Here is a 21,101-nt window from a genome sequence, read left to right on the forward strand (position 1 = left end):
GTGGTGTCTCTCTACACTGCCTGCATCAGTAGAAACACACAGCCATGTTGCCCAGAGTGACAAGGAATTCCCCTGCTACTCCCTTCTCCATCTCACCCTCCTTTCTCCGAGCTAACAGACTGGCTGGAGATCACACTGTCCACTGTTAACTCTTTCCTTTGAGAACCGGACATTCAGGGAAACAGCACTGAGAGAGCAGGAGCCAGCGCTGAAAGTTGTAAACTGCAAGGGCTGGGATAAGAATTTTAAGAAATAGTTTGCTGGGGGAATGTTTATTTTATTGTGCTCAATGTGGTAAACTAACAAATGTTGAGGTATAATACCACTTGATTTACTAAAGGCAAATAGACTGTGCACTTTGCAAGTGCCAGTTGCTCCAGAGCTTAGTAAATGAGGTGAAGCTTCACTTTGCAAAGAATACCCAATCAGATACGAGAAAAATAATAAAAAAGCATTTTTTTTGCTTGCGCATGATTGGATGATGGAAGTCAGCAGAGCTTTCCCTCATTTATTAGGCTCTGGAGCATCTGCCCTTGCAGAGTACATAATCTATTTGCCTTTATTAAATCCACTCCAAAGTGAATGTAAATCCTAACAATGTACTTCTCTTATCTGCTCCATTTTGGTCTGTTAAATATCCAAGTAGGACCCCCACTATGTTGTACATGTAGAACCCCCACTGTGTTGGGTTGCACTTTTGATTCCACGTAGAAGGTTTAAAAGGACATTTCTGCACTATATTGGATCACTTTTCATGTATTGTGTATATCCACCTCACAGTTTTCATCCGATACCAAGCTTCCTATATTATTTATTTTGGTAGACATTTTGTGTTTGGCTAAGTGATGGATTTAAAAGAGAAGTTTAGGTTTTTTTTTTCTGAAATCATACTTACCTAGGTGGATGCTGCTTCTGTCCCCCAGAACTCAGTGATCACATGACCGCTGATCACTGAGTTCTCACAGCTGCTGTGAGTAGAGTGTCTGCTCTGCAGCTGGCTCAGGCTCTCAGCAAAATGCTGAGAAGATGAGCCAGGTGCTGTTCCAGACTCTGGGGTGGATCCCAACATTAAAGTCGGGATCTTTCTCCCGCCTGGACTGGCTGAGTGACATCAGCTGATAGTGGACTTCAGCCCGCTGTCAGCTGAAAACAGGTCACAGGAGTGCAGAACAAACTGCACTCCTATGATCCACAGGAGAAGTACAGGCAAAAGAGCTTTGGCTGTACTTCTGCTTTAACACTTTCATGATCAAAGAAGATATGTCATTAATTTTGTTTTACAGTGTTACATGCGCTGTATTGGAGTTATGCTATTTTAGGTATATACTATACATTCCTACATTATTTGGGGTGTATAAATACAGCAGCATTCTAATAAAATTATTTATTGTCTGGGTTGTTTGGTCCTAGCACAGAGAGGTGATATATTACTTTTAAATATACAGTTGAAAGTGTTCCATTATATCTATTCAACAGGGGCAAAAATACCCGCTGATACTGCCAAATCATGTGAGCTGATAACTTCCTGTGCTTTCTACCTCTGCTGACACTTATCATTTAGTATTGTTCCCAGCTCTCTAACTACAGAACACTTTCACCATGTTATGGAGACACGGGGAGGGGAGCGGTTCTGTAGTCCTATCACAATTTCCTCCCTGGAATGACAACCCAGAATCTCCATAGAAACAGTACAATGAGTAAGCAGTGGTGTATTTATGTTTTATGCTGCCCTAGGCAACACAAAAATCGTCTGCCCGCATGGACACCGACCAACTCCACCCCATCCCCCTCCTGCGGAGAGAGCCTGACATTGACCAACCACACCCCTGCCCCCCACCTGGGAAAGCCTTAAACTATCCCCCCCCCCCCGGCAATAGAGAGAAAGACACTCATCTTCACAGCTCCAGACATCCCCGGGAAAGAGAGTCTGGCTCTACATACACCATCAAGCAGCCTCTCTCGGAACCCACTTGGTTCCCATAGTGCGTGTATCCCTTCTTTCATCCCTTCTTCTGGGAAGAGGTGCTGCCCCCCTAAAAAATGCCGCCCTAGGCAAATACCTTGTTTGTTTTGTGGTAAACACGCCCCTGCGAGTAAGTGTTGTTTTCCTAAGAAAGGATTCACCATGTAAAAAATAAAAAGAAAGCCTAAAGCAATGAAGTGCACTTTTCAAAAGCAATTGGTCTTTGCTGGAATCCAGAGAATGACTGAGCTGAATCTAGGAACTGAGTGGTTTCCATGATAGCTGATATTCATAATTAATGATCACCCAACAAAATCTTTAACAACAGACCACATGCTTATACTAAAATTGAACACAATGCTTGCCTTAGTCTTCTGTAAACCTTTAATGATGGTGCTCTTGTTTGGATTTGGAATACTTTCATCCCACTGCTTTGTATATCTGAAATACAAATTAATAAATAAATAATCTTATTTGTAACAGTTTTTAATCAGCAAGCTGAAAATTTTCTGTAACTGACAGCACTAAATACTGTTACTCAACCATTTTCTGCCCAGAGTACAATACATTGATGCCTAAGTACCCAAACCAAATTTAGCAGCACCAGTATGTCTATTAACTCAACAATAACTGTATTACTAGTTTAAGGCTAAGTTTTTGTAGCATATCCCCAATTATATCTTTCCTCTTCTTGTACAACTCCAACCTGTGTCATGTGCACCAACATGCACTATCCCATTGATCAAAATCAGCCTCCAATCAGTAACAACCATTAACATGCTAGATGTGCTGCCTATACAGTAGGTTTCAACCAGGCATTGTTAAAAAGCTCCATACCTAAATACTTTAAATAAAATGCTGCAATGGTCACCTAAAAAAAAGCATTTTTGGTGTGATTATTATATCAGTAAGCACATTAAAAGAAACCTGTCCTAAGAGCACCATGCAGTTTTCCACTGCATTTCCATGTGTATATAAATACTGTACATGTGGGTTATACTCACCTTACCAGAGCGCTGTATCCACAAACAGCAAATAATACAAATATGATGACACATATAGGAATCATGATGTACAGCACAATGAGACTGGGAACTAAAAAAATAGAACAAATAAAATCAGAAATATATTAAATATTAAGTATTAATACTAAGGTAATAAAGTTGACCCAGAGCTAAGCAAAATAAATATACACATGGCCAGAATTTTGAAAGTCATTTGGAATACCTAATATCTCAGTGTGTATGGCATTCCTGACATTTACCTGGCTCACCAAGGTATTATCAAGAGAATAAAAATCTTTGTTTGACCTCTATATTTAGAGAAAATTCAGAGACAGCCACAGTACATTATAATTAACAGCAGGGACATACGCTGCATAACTAATAATCATAGGAACATTTTCATGATGCTCTCATGAATATAACATTTTAGATCCTTTAATGCACATTCTATATACAGGCGTGTTCAAACGTTTGCATACCCTGGCAGAAATCATGAAATTTTAGCATTGATATTGAAAATATGACTGATTATGCCAAAAACTGTCTTTTATTTAATGATAGTGATCATAGCAAGCCATTTATTATCACTATTAAGCTACTAAATTAGTTATTTGGCTCCTTTTTAAATCATAATGATAACAGAAATCACCCAAATGGTCCTGATCAAAAGTTTACATACCCTGGAATGTCTGGCCTTGGTGCAGACACACATAGGTTAAAATGACAATTAAAAAGGTACATTTCCCTCATCTGTGGCTTTTTAAATTGCAATTAGTGTCTGTGTATAAATAGTCAATGAGTTTGTTAGAGCTCACGTGAATGCACGGTGAATTCTAGATACTGAGCCATAAGGAGCAGAAAAGAACTGCCTGCGTAACAAGCTAATGGAACTTTTATAAAGATGGAAAAGGATATAAAAAGATATCCAAAGCTTTGAATATGCCAGTCAGCACTGTTCAATCACTTAAGAAGTGGAAAATTCAAGGATCTCTTGATACCAAGCCAAGGTCAAGTAGATCAAGAAAGACTGCAGCCAGAAGAATTGTTCAGGATACAAAGAAAAACCCACAGGTAACCTCAGGAGAAATAGAGGCTGCTGTGGGAAAAAGATGACATGGTTGTTTAAAGGAGTACAATACAATGATACTTGAAAAAAATGAGCTGCATGGCTGAGTTGCCAGAAAGAAGCCCTTAATTGAAAATTGATGGCAAGATAAATGCAGCATGTTATCAGAAAATACTGGCAGATAATTTGCATTCTTCTGCATGAAAGCTGCTCATGGGATGCCCTTGGACTTTCCAGCACGACAATGACCCTAATTAGGCACAAGGCCAAGTTGACCCTCCAGTGGTTACAGCAGAAAAAGGTGAAGGTTCTGGAGTGGCCATCACAGTTTCCTGGCCTTAATATGATTGAGCCACTCTGGGTAGATCTCAAATGTATGGTTTATGTAAGACAACACTTTGCATGACCTGAAAGACAAATGGGTAGCTATACCAGCTGCAAGAATTTGGGGCCTCATGGACAACTTTTACAAAAGACTGCACGCTGTCATTGTGGGGCAATACACAGTATTAAGAACAAAGGATATGCAGACGTTTGAACAGGGGTCATTTCATTTGTTTACCTGTTGCCATGTCTGTTTCATGATTGTGCCATCCTGTTATGACCTACCATTGAATATGAATCCCATAAGAAATAAATGCTTTTTGCCTGCTCACGCATGTTTTCTTTAAAAATGGTACATACTGTATATTACCAATTCTCCAAGGGTATGCAACATTTTTAGCACAATTGTATATTTAAATCTTCAACAAATGACATGTAAAATTAACCTGGTGTAGTTCATTCTGTGGCTTTGTTCTCATGAGTGTATCTTAGCATACATCTTCATGAAAGGCCGTTTTTGCCTGCAAGGTATTCACAGGTGTTCCATGAATGCATGTCAAGCAGTCCTATTCATATCTACTGGGATGCAGAAGCTTTTATCAGATTCTTATAAAAAGTGTTCACTCCCTTGAAAGTTTTCATGTTTAATTGGTATATAACATTAAATCAAGATGGATTTAATTTTGTTATGTTGACACTGGTAATTAGAAATATACTTCTTCATGTCAAAATAAAAACGGTTCTCTGTTAAGTGGTTTACTGGTCTTTCTTGGTAATAATGTTTGTGCAATATAACCAGGATGAAACACATCTCATATATATTGGAATTTACAGTGGAACTTAATTCAGAAAATTAAATCCTACTAGATCCCTTCATGTTGGCTCCCTTTACAGGTATAGTTATCTAAAACATTAAAAATAAGTGTCTATACTGTTTAAAATCCAGTAATACACTGTATCACCCTGCATTGTACATGCTCAATTGCTCTCCTTTTTTAGGCATTTTTAGGTGCTGCTGAATCTGTAGAGTTCGATCTGCTGACAGCCTTTAAGCAGAATTAAACCTTCCTATCCTTTACAGCCAAGTAAGCTGCTTCTGTTTGATCTCCAACTGCCAAACCAGCCATTTGATGGTTTGACAGTTTGAGGACACAAGCAAATGTGACAATTAGCAATCCCCAGGCATTCCAGGAATCTGTTTTTTGAAACAGTTAAATCAATGGGTTTAGTTCCACTTTATGATTTACTGCTGTTTTGGGGCTCTGGGTTTAAGCAAAATGGCAGCCGTCAGCAAGAAGAAACAGGAACAATGCTGGAGGCAATTTACAGTACATACAAATTTTTGCATAATTATTAATGTGGAATGTATGTTCCTTGCTAAAGAACATTATTTTTTTTATCAAGTTGTTATGGGTAAAGTTCCACTTTAATATTTATAAGTTCAGACTTGAGAGTTTTGAGATGCAGATCCATAAGCGCTCTGACTGTCTAAGTTCAGTTGTTGCATGCAAGCGATCGCTGAACGAGATGGAGAGGAGAAGCATCATGATGTTCATCTCATTCAGAGGACAACTTTCATTCATGGAAAAAAAATACAAGATGTTCTCTAAATGGTGGAAGTGCTGAGTGAGTGATCCCCATGTTCAACATAGGGAAGGATAGCCGCTTGAGCAGCAACCAAAAGAAACCAGTCCCGTTTATACATACAGTGGGGCTAAAAAGTATTTAGTCAGCCACCAATTGTGCAAGTTCTCCCACTTAAAAAGATGAGAGAGGCCTGTAATTGGCATCGTAGGTAGACCTCAACTATGAGAGACAAAATGAGAAAAAAAAACCAGACAATCACATTGGCTGATTTGAAAAGAATTTATTTGCAAATTATGGTGGAAAATAAGTATTTGGTCAATATCAAAAGTTAATTTCAATACTTTGTTATATATCCTTTGTTGGCAATGACAGAGGTCAAACGTTTCCTGTAAGTCTTCACAAGGTTGGCACACACTGTTGCTGGTATGTTGGCCCATTCCTCCATGCAGATCTCCTCTAGAGCAGTGATGTTTTGGGGCAGTCACTGGGCAACACGAACTTTCAACTCCCTCCAAAGGTTTTCTATGGGGTTGAGATCTGGAGACTGGCTAGGCCACTCCAGGACCTTGAAATGCTTCTTACGAAGCCACTCCTTCGTTGCCCGGGTGGTATGTTTGGGATCATTGTTATGTTGGAAGACCCAGCCATGTTTCATCTTCAATGACCCTGCTGATGGAAGGAGGTTTGCCCTCAAAATCTCACAATACATGGACCCATTCATTCAGTCCCGTACATGGATCAGACGTCCTGGTCCCTTTGCGGAGAAACAGCCCCAAAGCATGATGTTGCCACCCCCATGCTTCACAGTAGGTATGGTGTTCTTTGGATGCAACTCAGCATTCTCTCTCCTCCAAACACGACGAGTTGTGTTTCTACCAAACAGTTCTATTTTGGTTTCATCTGACCATATGACATTCTCCCAATCCTCTTCTGAATCATCCAAATCCTCTCTAGCAAACTTCAGATGGGCCCGGACATGTACTGGCTTAAGCAGGGGGACACGTCTGGCACTGCAGGATCTGAGTCCCTGGCGGCGTAGTGTGTTACTGATGGTAGCCTTTGTTACGTTGGTCCCAGCTCTCTGCAGGTCATTCACTAGGTCCCCCCATGTGGTTCTGGGATTTTTGCTCACCGTTCTTGTGATCATTTTGACCCCATGGGGTGAGATCTTGCGTGGAGCCCCAGATCGAGAGAGATTATCAGTGGTCTTGTATGTCTTCCATTTTCTAATTATTGCTCCCACAGTTGATTTGTTCACACCAAGCTGCTTGCCTATTGCAGATTCAGTCTTCCCAGCCTGGTGCAGGTCTGCAATTTTGTTTCTGGTGTCCTTCGACAGCTCTTTGGTCTTCCCCATAGTGGAGTTTGGAGTGTGACTGTTTGAGGTTGTGGACAGGTGTCTTTTATACTGATAACAAGTTCAAACAGGTGCAATTGATACAGGTAATGAGTGCAGGACAGAGGAGCCTCTTAAAGAAGAAGGTACAGGTCTGTGAGGGCCAGAAATCTTGCTTGTTTGTAGGTGACCAAATACTTATTTTCCACCATAATTTGCAAATAAATTCTTTCCAAATCAGCCAATGTGATTGTCTGGATTTGTTTTCTCATAGTTGAGGTCTACTTATGATGCCAATTACAGGCCTCTCTCATCTTTTTAAGTGGGAGAACTTGCACAATTGGTGGCTGACTAAATACTTTTTTGCCTCACTGTAACACAAGCTACAACAGTGAAGTTCTGCATCTCTAACAGCTCCCAATATGTGAGATATGAAGAATTAGATGTAACCAAGCTTTACCAAAGTAAGTTTTTAAAAAAAGAGAATTCCAGGAGTTCTATTTTGAGGCAGAGGTTCAGCATGACAGCCAAGCAGCTAGTATTTTCAGAAATAAAACAAAATAAACCAATCAGCAAGCTTCTAATTCTGCAGTTGTGCTAAAGACACAATATTCTTTCAGTTTATCTTAATCTTAGTATTGTGCATTCATTGCATACACATGCACATTGTTTTGCATCAAGGACAATGGGATAACAGTAAGAATGAAGGCCCATTTAAGCCCCTTGGGAAAGGGAGCCTTGGCTGAGTAAGTGGGTGGATATTGGCAGCAAAAATAGTTCCAAGGCTGCTGGCTATCTGAGCACTGAGTGATAAGAGAAGGGCCTAACATCGGTTAAAAATATGCAAAGGCAAACACTGCTCACCTGAGGAACCTCAGCGTCTTCTGCATTTCTGCCATAAACACTGAATTCCTCATCTTAAAGGTCAGGTGGCTGCTTGAGAGGGGATAGATTAAATACATTTTCCCTTTCTGTCCTCTGAACTGTCCCCATCTCCTGCTGAACCTCTGGCTGAGACTCCTGCCCAAATACTGGGTCTTCCAGAATGCAGGAGCAAGCCTGCCTGCTGTTCTGACTGATCCCTAGTCTGGCCCAGGCTTCTGGCAGGTCTGACAGGGCTACCACTGGTACCAAAGCCACTGGCATTGATAGTGTTGGCTTTAGTGCTCCCTGCTCTTCCACCCACATCCATCGGGGTTTTTTCCAGCATGAGTGCAGCCCTGACTGTGGCATGCCTTAGATGACTGCAGCCCACTTACCCCACTCCCTGAACCCTGGGAACCTGCATCAATCTGTGGCTGCCATCTTTTCCCATGCTGCCACTGGGAATGAAATTGTTTTATCAACTGTTGGCTCCACAGAGCTCCAAGCAGATTCTGACACTAGGCTGTAGGATATGTCAGCAGCCCTGCATTTCTCTATAGCTGCTTCCCTGGATCTTGCCTCCCTAATGCAGCCTGCCATAGCTGATCAGTATTACCATGAGGCCCTGCAGTTAACCTCTTGTGTGCCTGTCACACTGCTAATGATCACACTGCCAGTAATGATGCCTCTGCCCCTGGACCTGCATACTAAACAGAACTTACTGCAACACCTGCTGTCTGCCACCCCTGCATCAGTGGAGGTAGCTTGCAAGGTTCATGGTGGGGCAATGATGGTTTGACTATGACAAAAAATTTCAGCAGTTAATGTCAGCACTCAAGAAGCTTATGGTGGTGCTCATCCAGCAGTCTGCTGCTGCAGAAAGGGAGAATCATGCCTTGTCAAACCTGATGTGAAGGCTGAATTTCAAAAGTCAGAAGACTCCCAAAAATTTTCCAGGGATATTCCACTGGCTAGACCATTAAATGCTCAATAGGAAAGCTTGTGTCTTACAGGATAGATTTGACCAAGGATTCTGGATCACCTTTAAACCATCAGACGAGCCTACCATGTCAGCCAAATTAAAGTCTGGTTCTCCGTTCATAGCAACGGTTGCTGGTAAACTCAAGAAGGATTTGGAATTTGCGTGCCTGGCTGGCCCATTTGATTTCCCCCTACCACAACCTGCAGGTTTCCCTGCTTGTTGTGGTTCCCAGAAGAGGTCAAATTCCTCCCTATACAGTAGTTTACCTATCCTTTAAAACCATTAGTTAGTGCAGGCATTGATAAAGAATAATCCTAGGTCCAATACACCTCCTTTGACATAGCTCTGTATGTGACTGGATCTGCAGGTAACTCAGTGTTGTTGATGAAAGCTAACACTAAGTTGGCCTTCCACTTACCATAAACCCTGACTGTTTTCATGCATTCTTTTGCTACTTTGGGGGAGTTATTTTGTGGAAATGTGTCTCACAATGGGTTGTGCAATTCTTTATATTATTTTGAACTGTTTGTAGCACTACCCCCTTAGAAGTTACAGCGGTTTTGGGTCCCCTTTAGTCCTGCACAGCCAGGCAACATGCATTTCCACAGACTTGCATTCAGCTGTCAGTGACCAGTCCTTGAGCTTGTTTTTGTAGTTTTATTAGGAGAATTGAACTTGGATAGGGTAAGAGGTGTATGGAATGCCCAAAGGAACTGAGAAACTGAGCACAACTTCTTGAACTATGTACAAGTCTTTACACAAAAATCCTCTTTGTGAAGAGCTAGCCAGCATCTCCTGTAGTACCACCCCAAACCTCATATGCTCCTCTATCTGGCTGCCTGGTGGAATCCCTGGGCAGAGGATCCAGTGCTTGTCACTTTAAAAAAATAAGACAGTCACGGGTGGTGGCTAATCTGGTTTCCCACCAGAGTGCTCCTTCCCCTATCTGACCCAGGGGGTGCAGGTGTACTCACTCAGTCTTTCTCTTGTGCTGCTGGTGGGTTGGTGGCTGCTACCAGGCCTTTTAGCTGGGCTGCCCCTTCCCTGCCTCACAGGTGATCCTCTCTCAGGTGGCTGGTAAAGTCCTGAGCTTTCCTTCTTCCAAGGTCCACTGCCTGCAGGTGAGCCACTCTCCATCTGGGCCCCCTCACAGGCTCCTGCCTCCACCTCACATCCTCTCTCAATTGAGCTGGCTCTTTCACTTTTAAGGGTTGTCCTGGCCACTTGCAAAGCCTTCTGTTGAGGATTGGTCAGGATCCCTCAAAAGTGCAGATCAGCCACTCCTCAGATCCACCTACTCTTTCTAGATCTTGCACCAAAGTTCTAGGGCAGGGGGGAAATTCCAGAGGGCTGGTCTGCAGAGTCTCTCAGCTCTGACCCAGATTTGACCCTCTGACTATTGCACCCTATGTGCTACTCAGCCCTCCTCTCTAACAGTTAGAGCTCCTCCTAGCTGATTATGAGGGTGCTGCATATTTATTCATTTCTATGAGTTGGTAGCAGGTCAGGCCTCTAGCCTACCTTCATTAATAAACTTGCTGGATGATTTTTTATTAATTGGATCATCAGGTATTGACCAATGCAGCTTAGTATTCTGCTGTTTGCAGAGAAGACAGAGGGCCCTGTCCATGTGTTTTCCTTTTTGTAACTGACATTGATACTGTTCAGATGGACTTCCATTTGCCTAGTGACAAATTGGCTAGGTTTTTTTGTCCCTTGCGAAACTGGCTATGAGCACCAAGAAATTTAAACCGCTTCAGTCTCTGCTGGGTCATCTAGTGTTAGTTTACTGAGTGATCCTGATGGGCAGGGCCTTCTGCAGGTGTCTGTTTTGAGCAATGAAGGGTATGTCCACACACCCCCCCCCCCCCATCATTATGTGATGATCACCCAACCTATGTGGGATTATTTGGAGGCGTGGTTATCATTTTTACATACTTACAATGGAATTTTTGTTGGCAACTGTAAAAGAAACACAGTGGGCTTTTGAGGCTTCTGTGCGTTTTTCCAAGAGGAATGGTCTGCAGAGCCTTGACCAGCCTCATGGTCCAGATGGAAAGTTTTAGGCTATTTTTTAGGCAGTTTTGATGTTGCTGAGACTTTTTTTCTATCATTGTGGCAGTTGAACTCTGGGATGAGAAATTGCAAAACAGACGGATGGTCTTTTGCACAGACAGCATGAGTGTGGTTCAGGTGATAAACCATCTGTCTGTGAGTGCCCCCTGTGGTATATTTAATGTGTTTAGTAGTAACTGAATGTTACAATTTAATATATGGTTTAAGGAAAAGCATGTTCGAGGTGTACAGTATATAATGCTATTGCCAATATGCCCTCTCGTTTTCAGCTTGATTGCTTCCACTCCCTTGTTCTCCTGGACATTTTCCTTGTTCAAAGTTTTTGTGGAACCTTGTTTTTTTAATTCCTTTTAGACCTTGTCTGGGCTTTCCCCTCTCGAACACATGGGTATCATATTGTTAGAATTGGGATGAATGGGTGGCCTTGTTGCAGGGTGAATTTTCCATTCCCTCACATCAGGATAGAGGCATGGTCCTGTTTTTTTACCTTCTGTACTTGCAGGATAATGAATCTCAGGTTAGACAGTAAGTACAGCATTCTGTGCCTTGTCATTTTACTTTATGCTCTTTAGCTGGGGAGCACATTCACTGTCCAGCATATCTTGAATGGTGGGAGGTGCACAACCTAAAACCCCAATTCTTTACATCCAGTTTCTTTGCAGAGCCATTTCAAATATCCTTTCTTTATTGCTGCATTTGAGACCCTGTTTTGATGCCTATCAAATTGGTGAACTTTTCTCAAACAATCAGTTGGTGGCGTTAGAGTTTAGCATGTGAAAATCACAGACATGTGTATCCATCATCTTGTCCACATCAAAAGCTGAAAGGTCTTGTAGGGGAAAACAGGTAGTCCTGAACATGTATGGGAGCTTATTTTGCCCTGTCTATTTGTCCTCCCAGTTTCATTCATTCACTCCACTTCCCATTCGTCCTGGTTCACATTGATTCATCCACCATGAGCAGATTTAAATTTTGTATGCGTTTTTTTCACCTTTGCCTCCGCACATTGGTTTTCTCCCTAAGATTTCTCTACAAATACATTGATGTGGCTGCAATTGCTGTGGATATGGATTTTTCAGATGTAGGACTCCAGTGCTCATATAGGCGTGAAACATGCTGTTTTTTTGTATTTTCACCCTCACCTTTTGTTTTGTTTTCCAGGTTTTTCTGGCATTAATGTATAATCAATGACTCATTATTTGAAGAACCTATGTTTCAGGTTTGAGATCACCATTGGTGCTCTTTTAGAGGTTTGCATTGGTCACAGGTATTGCTTGAATGTCTCTGTCAATTCATTTCAGGCTCCATAGTTTGAATCATCCGTCAATCACCCGGCTCCACCCAACGAGTGTTGTCACAGTCATGTGACTTTCTCGGGGGTACCCCTGAAGATTGACAGCCATAACTGGAAGTGATGTGGGAGCCATGGCCCCACTGTCTTACAATCAATGCCAATGTTTTCAATACAAATGTAAGTGCAATTTTATTAAATAAAAAGGATTAAGAGATTTACTACACTATGAGGAACCCCTTCTTTATACGAGTTCACTACAGGAAGAAACTGTGATCTTTTAAAAGGCCATACACCTATATATGTGTGGTGACACATAACCTCCTAAGTGGTAAGAAGTAAAGTCCTCCAGGGGAGGCTTTGCGTAGGAGGGATCTACAGCAAACCCCAGGTGGGGGAAAATTGTTTTGACCTGATATTTTGCTTGTCCACTTCTAGAAGTAAGCGCATATAGGGTGGATTTGTATTGGTTATAGGATGGTAGTGAGATGTTTAATTGATTATGTGTTGAATTAAAAAAGGAGCAGCAGTAGTCTTTTACATCTGATGTTTTATATAGGTTAAGGGAACACAATTGTCTGCAGCCTTTGATTGGATTTTTTCACTAACATAGATATATACACAAGACTATTGCACAATTATATCTATAAAACATTGATAATAAATAGAATTTTACACTGGTAGCATGGGATAGACACTCTATAAATATATATTTTCACAAGGACTGCCAAGATCTCTATTCTGTTTCTCTGCAAGAGGTGGGATCCAAGAGGACAGCCTGCTTTGCTTGCTCAAGACATAGTGGGCCATTGGACTACATAGCCAGCTCTGACTGACAGTAAGGGGAAGGGTGTTTAGCAGTGACAACTGCTGGGGTGTTGGATTTTTGGATCTCATATGTATTCACTGAATATTGCTTAACATAGTGGCAAGCATATTTAAACACAAACCCAAGGATTTGAAGACTAACATAGGTACTTATAGGCACCACAGCGTGTCTACACTAAGGACGTTTTGTTGTAGGCCATTGCAGCTTCAAGGTAATCTACCATCTTTATAAAGATTTGTGACTGTAATCAGTACAGATGAATGGATCAAATTGAACTAGCAATCACATGCCTTCCACCTATAAGCAAAAGCAGGGAGCTTGCATTTGATATGGAGCACAGCCTCCCTCAGTGTTCTAGTGAGAGGTTCAAAGAACCCATTTATGTATTTCAGGTACTTTTATAGTGCCATCAATTTACACAGCACTTTACATATATTGTACATTCATATCAGTCCCTAACCCTCAAGGGGCATACAATCTAAGGTCCCTAACTCACATTCATATACAAGGGCCAATTTATACAGGATCCAATTAACCTACCAGCATTTCTTTGGAGTGTAGGAGGAAACCCATGCAGGCACAGGGAGAACATGCAAACTCCAGGCAGGAGGTGCCATTGCTGGGATTTGAAGAAACGACCCTAGTACTGCCAGGCGGACGTGCTAACCATTTAGCCACTGTGCTGCCTGTAGTGCAATAAATGTTGGGTTACTGTTGACTTTCTGCTTGACAGTGCTTTCCAGAGGTTGTTTTAATGCTTCTCTTTTCATGTGCCTGACTCCATCCCTCTATTAAAGAAAGAGTTCTTATTTAGAAATGCTAATGTCTTGTAAGGTCTGAATATGGGAGAGTGAATCCTGGTTGCTCACTCTGAGTTCCTAAATTTAAAGTGTATTTAAATCCAAGAATAAAAACGTAATATATAACTAGTTCATGGATGTGGTAGCAGCATTTGTTTCAATTTTTTCAGGGTATTTTTTCTTTCATTTGCCAGTAACATACTTCCTATACTAGTGTGACAACACTCACTCACTGTACTGTATGTAAGGAGGAACCACTGCTTGCTCCTGATTTGGACTACACAACAACTTTCCCCCTTGTCATCTTCATAACACACAGGGAAGTGTTCTGTAGAGTGCTAGGACTGATAACCGATATCTGATATTATATCTGATAATGTGGCAGCAGAGATGGAGTGTACAAGAAATTTGAAGCACACTGTATTTCTGGTAGGATTAACAGCTTTTTTTGCTTTTATGAACCAGATATAACGAAACACTTTCAATAGTATATTAAAAGATCAAAGGGAGCAATTAAGAGAAGTTCATTGTTAGGGCTTGCATACACCTAAATAATTTGTATTTAAGAATAAGAACTGTTAGCTGAATGCATCTCACCCATTATTTTGTCAGCTGTTCAGTATCATTGCTTAGAATGCCATTAAGGGGTGAACCCACAAACCTCAATACACTATAAACAACTCCAGCAACACTTAGAAATCCTTAGTGCAAAAATAAACATAAAAGGAATAAATAACATGTATAACATTAAAGTAAAACACTCACTCTATATTGCCAGCTGCATGTTGCTGCAGAGTTGTATTGCTGCAATGTTGCTGATGCAGAGCAAGCATGTGTGTGATGATAGCTTCAATAGGATCAGAGCAAGGAAAAGGAGCACTTAACACAAGCAGGCTGGGCACTGGCCACTGACACTCAGACTGTATCTGATAGTAAAAGGCTCTGACAATCGCTCCGACACTCTATAACAGGGGTGGGCAAACTTTTTGACTTGAGGGCCGCAATGGGTTCATATATTGGACCCGGGGGCCGGACCAAGACTAGATGAATGATGTGTATGTGTGAATTAATATAAATTAAATTAAAATTTGTAACATTAAATGTTTAGATTAATTTAAGGTAGAAAAGCATAAAAAGAGTTATTTTACAAAACTTTTATGCCCCCCACTAGCTGCTGGCCGGCCCAGCCACTACCATGCCATCCATAGTAAGTATAGTAATATTCCCCCATAGTAAGCATAGTAATTAATCCCCCATATAGTAATTCATCCCCCATAGTAATTCATCCCCCATAGTAATTCATCCCCCATATAGTAATTCATCCCCCCTATAGTAATTCATCTCCCCTATAGTAATTCATTCCCCATATTAATTCATCCCCCATATTAATTCATCCCTCATATAGTATTTCATCCCCCATAGTACTATTCCCCCCCAAGTAGTAAGCCAAGTCCCCCCTGTGTCAATTTACTTACCTTTGCTCCGCGCGTTCCTCTCGCCGTGTTCCCGCGCCGTTCTGGTCTTCAGGGCGGACTGTGAGAGGAGCCTAGCTCCCCTCAAGTTCGTCACGCTGCCCCGCCTACACACATCCTGACAGCCAATGTTTGCCTGCCCTGGCTGGTTTTTTTTTTCTATCACGCTCCGCGGGCCGGATTAAAAGGTCCACAGGGCCGTATACGGCCCGCGGGCCGTAGTTTGCCCATTGCTGCTCTATAACAATGTTCCTGTACTGGTGACATCACCTCCTGCCTATACCAACATGTTTCCAATGGATACTGCCAATAACACGTCATGTGAAGCTTCCTTCATGTAACACACTTTAAAACACAGCATAAGGCTTGTGCACTAACAAACCACAATAGTGTGAATGGGCCTGTACAGAATGCCATGAATGCGTCCTGGATGGGTGTTATGTTTCACCCATATTTGGGTTATGGTCCCTTTAAGGGAAATGGTTGCGTACTCAGGGGTTCTCACCACTGTAAAGGGAGAGGTACCAGGACAGCTGGGCATAAATGAGAGGACTGACTTACAGTTCTCTCTGTGTTAATAATGGTCTATTTGGGGCCTAGAATTTTGGAAATTTGGAGAGATATTTGGGTAGGACAGAATCTCTGCCCCTGATTATGGGGACTCTGATTCCAAGAGGGTTAAGCTCATCTCTAGGAAGCAGCACTAAAGACAGGAAGCTCCTAGTTCAATATGTGGAGTAGCAGGATTTTGGGAGAGGAGATACCTATCTTTGTGCTGTATGCCTACTGGAAGCTGCTATATGACTGAATTTAGACTTTCCAAACTTTGGGTAAATCCCTTGCACTTTGATCTTTGCACATGTTATGTTTTATTTGGGCTGAAGACAAGTGGACTATTGTTTTGTGTTGCTGAAGTGTAGCCATTTATGTTTGCTGTTGGAAGCTTTGCTTTTGTTTACTTTATAGAAAATAAATACTTTTTATGTTAACAATAAACAGCTTTTCATGTGATCCCAAAGCACTATCACTGTGACTAGACCCCTGAACCTTACTAAGCCTTAAATATTATCAAGCTGGAAGATTCCCAAAACAATATTGTGATTGTCGTTACCTGCCTTGGTGGTTAACGTTTGTATTTTGCTCCATTCACTCCATGGGCCCTGGAAACAGTGCTTTTTATTTTCCTCATTCAAACGTACGCGGACCATCACTGAATAATTACTGCTTGGCTTAAGCTGCTTACCAAGCTGGAATATTTTACTGGGATCCTGGTTGGATTTTATCTCTTCTGGTTCAACTGGGCAATTATTGGGGACCTGCTGGTGAAAGAACATTATTAGCTCACTAAAAACCTAAAAGAGAACTTCAGCTATGCATGGTGTTCTGTGAATAGCCAAAGAGAGAGGAGGAATAAAAGTACACTAACATTGAAGTCTATGAGACCTGGAACTCTCATATCAGCAGAAGCTGTACTATCAATCAGAAATAAAATGTGAAATTTTGATTTTAACGTTTTTTGAACTGGCTATTCATTACAGTTGAGCAGTAAATAAAATTTCTTTGCACATTTTAACTTACAAATAGCTCTGGGCCTTCAGTTCCACTTGAATTAATATTTATTAATTCAAATAAATTTGATAAAATTCTAATGCTTATATATGAAAAACTTTATAGTAACTGTAACCATTTCTTTATGTATCATTTAAAAAGTATTTTTATGTATTTTTGTATAAGACGTATCTCTAATTTTTTAGCTAGTTATTTTCACCACAATCCTGAAGAAGTGGCCAACATAGTGCCAGAAAATGTGTTGACGGTATTTATTTTCCTCTTATCAATAAAAACCTTTTAGTGATGAGCAATGAATTAATTCTTAAACTCATGGGCAACACTACATACCTTTGCATCACCTTTTGGGGTAAAAAAATATTGCTCTCAAACAGGGGCGGACTGACAACTCATGGGGCCCCCGGGCAATAGGGGATCATGGGGCCCCTGTGTCCTTGCCCAAACTCAAAAAAGCCTATGAAAAAAGGTACCAGGGGCATCTCATGGGGCTCCCTACTGACCCCGGGCCCTCGGGCAGTGCCCGAGTTTCCAAATGGTCAGTCCGCCCCTGCTATCAAATATTCTTTACACTTGTGATGCTGATTTGGCACTGTAGCACACAGCTGTTTCACTTTGGAGCAGCCATACCCCTGCCCCATTTTTTCTGAGACTTTACTAAAAACATTACTTATTCAGAAGTGTTAAACAAAACAATGGGGTTGAGTTACTAAGACTACAGAGTACAAAATCTGGTGCAGTTCTGCATAGAAACCAATCAGCTTTCAGGTTTTATTGTCAAAGCTTAATTGAACAAGCTGAAGTTAGCCTGGCCATACATGATACAATTTTCTTGAGAATTTTGCTTTAGATTTACAAAAAAACATATAATAAGAGGTCAAACCTAAACAACACTTTCAATTAGGCAGGCCCTTGCACTACATAAATGAAGGTAAATCTAAAGGTAATTGGCAGAAATTGGACAGAAAATTAAAAATCTCTTCTAAGAATTGTCATTTGAATTTTGCACCATTAGTGGGCCATGATTTTCGAGCGACCATCGAATTTGAGTGATCGGCATGTTGGAAATGTTTTGAAAAATGACGAAATTTCTAATCAATGAATGGAAAATCATACGAGAAATGTAACTGAAAAAGAAATGAGCATGAGCTGTGACCTGGAAAGAAAACAAAATTCTTGTCCACAAAAATGTTTTTCTGTGACAACAAGAGGTGAAATTAAAGGCTTGGTTGGTCAGATTTCGAAATCAATGATGACACCATCAGATTACACTAAATTTCAGATTTTTTAAAGAAAATTCTTTCAGAATTCGACCTATGTATGGCCTGCATTAGACGATAATTGGCTACCACACACAGCTGCACCAGATTTTGCACTCTGCAGATTTAGTAAATCAACCCCACTATCTAAACCACATAACTAATGCCACTTGAATCTAAAAAATATTTCAAGTCTTTTTTACTTGATTGTACTCCAATACTTTTTCAAATTGCATTTTTTTAAATAAAATTTTAAATGTATACTGTTGAAATAGCAACTGTTGATTAAATGCTATGGTGTCAGTGGAGACGAATAGTGCCCCGTCATTGGTGTCAGTAGGGGGGATAGTGTCCCATCATTGGTGTCAGTGGGGGAAGGAATAGGGCCCCATCATTAGTGTCAGTGGGAGGAATAGTGCCCCATCATTGGTGTCAGTGGGAAGAATCATGCCCCATCATTGGTGTCAGTGGGAGGAATAGTGCCCCATCATTAGTGTCAGTGGGAGGAGGAATAGTGCCCCATCGTTGGTGTCAGTGTGGGGGGGGGAATACTGTCCCGTCATTGGTGTCAGTGGGGGAAGGGGATAGTGTCCCAACATTGGTGTCAGTGGGAGGAATAGTGTCTCATCATTGGTGTCAGTGGGAAGAATAGTGCCCCATCATTGGTGTCAGTGGGAAGAATAGTGCCCCATCTTTGGTGTCAGTGGGAGGAATAATACGTCATTGGTGTCAGTGGGGGGGAATAGTGCCCCATCACTGGTGTCAGTGGGAGGAATAGTACGGCATTGGTGTCAGTGGGGGGGAATAGTGCCCCATTATTGGTGTCAGTGGGAGGAATAGTGCGCCATCATTGGTGTCAGTGGGAAGAATAGTGCCCCATCTTTGGTGTCAGTGGGAGGAATAGTACGTCATTGGTGTCAGTGGAGGGGAATAGTGCCCGTCATTGGTGTCAGTAGTGGGGATAGTGTTCCATCGTTGGTGTCAGTGGGGGGGATAGTGTCCCATCATTGGTGTCAGTGGGGGAAGGAATAGTGTTCCATAGTTGGTGTCAGTGGGGGGTGGAATAGTGCCCCATCGTTGGTGTCAGTGGGGGGGGATAGTGCCCCATCGTTGGTGTCAGTGGGGGGGAGGAATAGTGCCCCATCATTGGTGTCAGTGGGGGGTGGAATAGTGCCCCATCGTTGGAGTCAGTGGGGGGTGGAATAGTGCCCCATCGTTGGTGTCAGTGGGGGGAGGAATAGTGCCCCATCGTTGGTGTCAGTGGGAGGAATAGTGCCCCATCATTGGAATCAGTGGGAGGAATAGTGCCCCATCATTGGTTTCAGTGGAGGAACAGTGCCCCATCATTGGTTTCAGTGGAGGAACAGTGCCCCATCATTGGTGTCAGTGGGAGGAATGCCCCCTCATTAGTATCAGTGACACCAATGATGGGGCACTATTCCTCCCACTGATACCAATGACACGTAACTTACTGATCCCTGCTCCAGCCTAGGTGCTGCTGCAGCCAGCATACCTGGTTGAAGCAGCACCATCTGCACGGCACACTTACCTGTCAGCTGTCCTTCTTCACTCCGGCCTCTCCCTCACTCGATGTTCGCGAGGCCGCTCGGCTCCATCTCCTCGCAGGTGATTGGCAGCCTGTGTGCCTTTCTTAAGCTACAGTTCTGGCGCCCAATCACCAGTGAGGAGGCAGAGCCAAGCGGCAGGAGTGAGGGAGTGGCCGGAGTGAATGAAGGAGCAGCGCTTCCTGGACTGGATCGTCGTGGGACTGGGACCAGAGCCAGGTAAGGTACAGCAGCCCCTTGCCCACCCCTGTACTTAGTGTCCCTTCCTGTCCCGCCCCTGCCGGCGAGCCGGATAAATGGCCTCGGAGGGCCGCATGTGGCCCGCGGGCCATAGTTTGAGGACCCCTGTGCTAGACAATGTAGAGTATGAGTTTTCAATTTTTTACCAGTGATACACTTTAAATAAAACATTCAGAATTAGCAATTCAAAGAATTGTGTAACTTTGTCAGTATTAAAACATTAACTGATAATGACAAATTCCAACCTGCTTATTATGTGGCTTCTTATTTATAATGCCATTCTGCAGTTTATGCTGACATCTGATGTTTAGTGAGTTTTTTTGCATTTAGTGACCAGCAGTAATCACACTTATGTGTCCCAATGTCACATGCAAGTACAGATTTTTTTTTTTTGTGGAACAAACCTCTATTTGTTTCAGGTCACTCTGATTCCAGTAACAGAGTTCATAAAGATAGTGAAAATCTCTATGTTCTGGAGTCGTATCCTTCCAAGTAGCAGTGAAGGCCTCTCCTCTCTTTGTTTCATTGATTGTCAAGTTTCTGGGTGGAAGTTGATCTGAGACAAAAAAAGTGACAGTTACATCTCCAAATATAAAACACAAACTAAAAAATGAAACTTTAGTAGGTTAGAAGCTATTTTTTAAACTCTAAACAACATTTAAAATAAACATACAGTATATCTTGCAAACGATATATCTGTCAACATAGAATATAAAAGATGCGGCGCTATATCACAAATATTATTATGCAAAAACGTCCAAGATATCAATATGTAGAATTTCCACCTCTGCAGCCGACACTTTCCCGAAATTCTACCAGGAAAAGTTTTCTTCACTGGAAAGCCAGATGGGAAAGTGTCGGCTGCAGAGGTGGAAAT

General features: G+C 41.9%; 1 protein-coding gene across 1 annotated transcript in view; it reads right to left on the bottom strand.

The window, feature by feature from the left end:
• LOC149448215 (uncharacterized) overlaps positions 1-21,101 on the bottom strand; it is a gene marked incomplete at its 5' end in the record, with an annotated part of 115,670 nt that overhangs the window by 23,106 nt on the left and 71,463 nt on the right. The window contains 4 exons of the mRNA XM_089651738.1: positions 2,329-2,404; positions 2,968-3,058; positions 16,706-16,910; positions 20,629-20,780. Coding sequence (XP_089507864.1) covers positions 2,329-2,404; positions 2,968-3,058; positions 16,706-16,910; positions 20,629-20,780 — 524 coding nt within the window. The remainder of the gene's footprint in view (positions 1-2,328; positions 2,405-2,967; positions 3,059-16,705; positions 16,911-20,628; positions 20,781-21,101) is intronic.

This window comes from Staurois parvus, unplaced genomic scaffold, assembly GCF_062004578.1.
Source record: "Staurois parvus isolate SC_StPar_1 unplaced genomic scaffold, SC_StPar_1.0 ptg000662l, whole genome shotgun sequence".
In the NCBI taxonomy this organism is placed as follows: Eukaryota; Metazoa; Chordata; class Amphibia; order Anura; family Ranidae; genus Staurois; species Staurois parvus.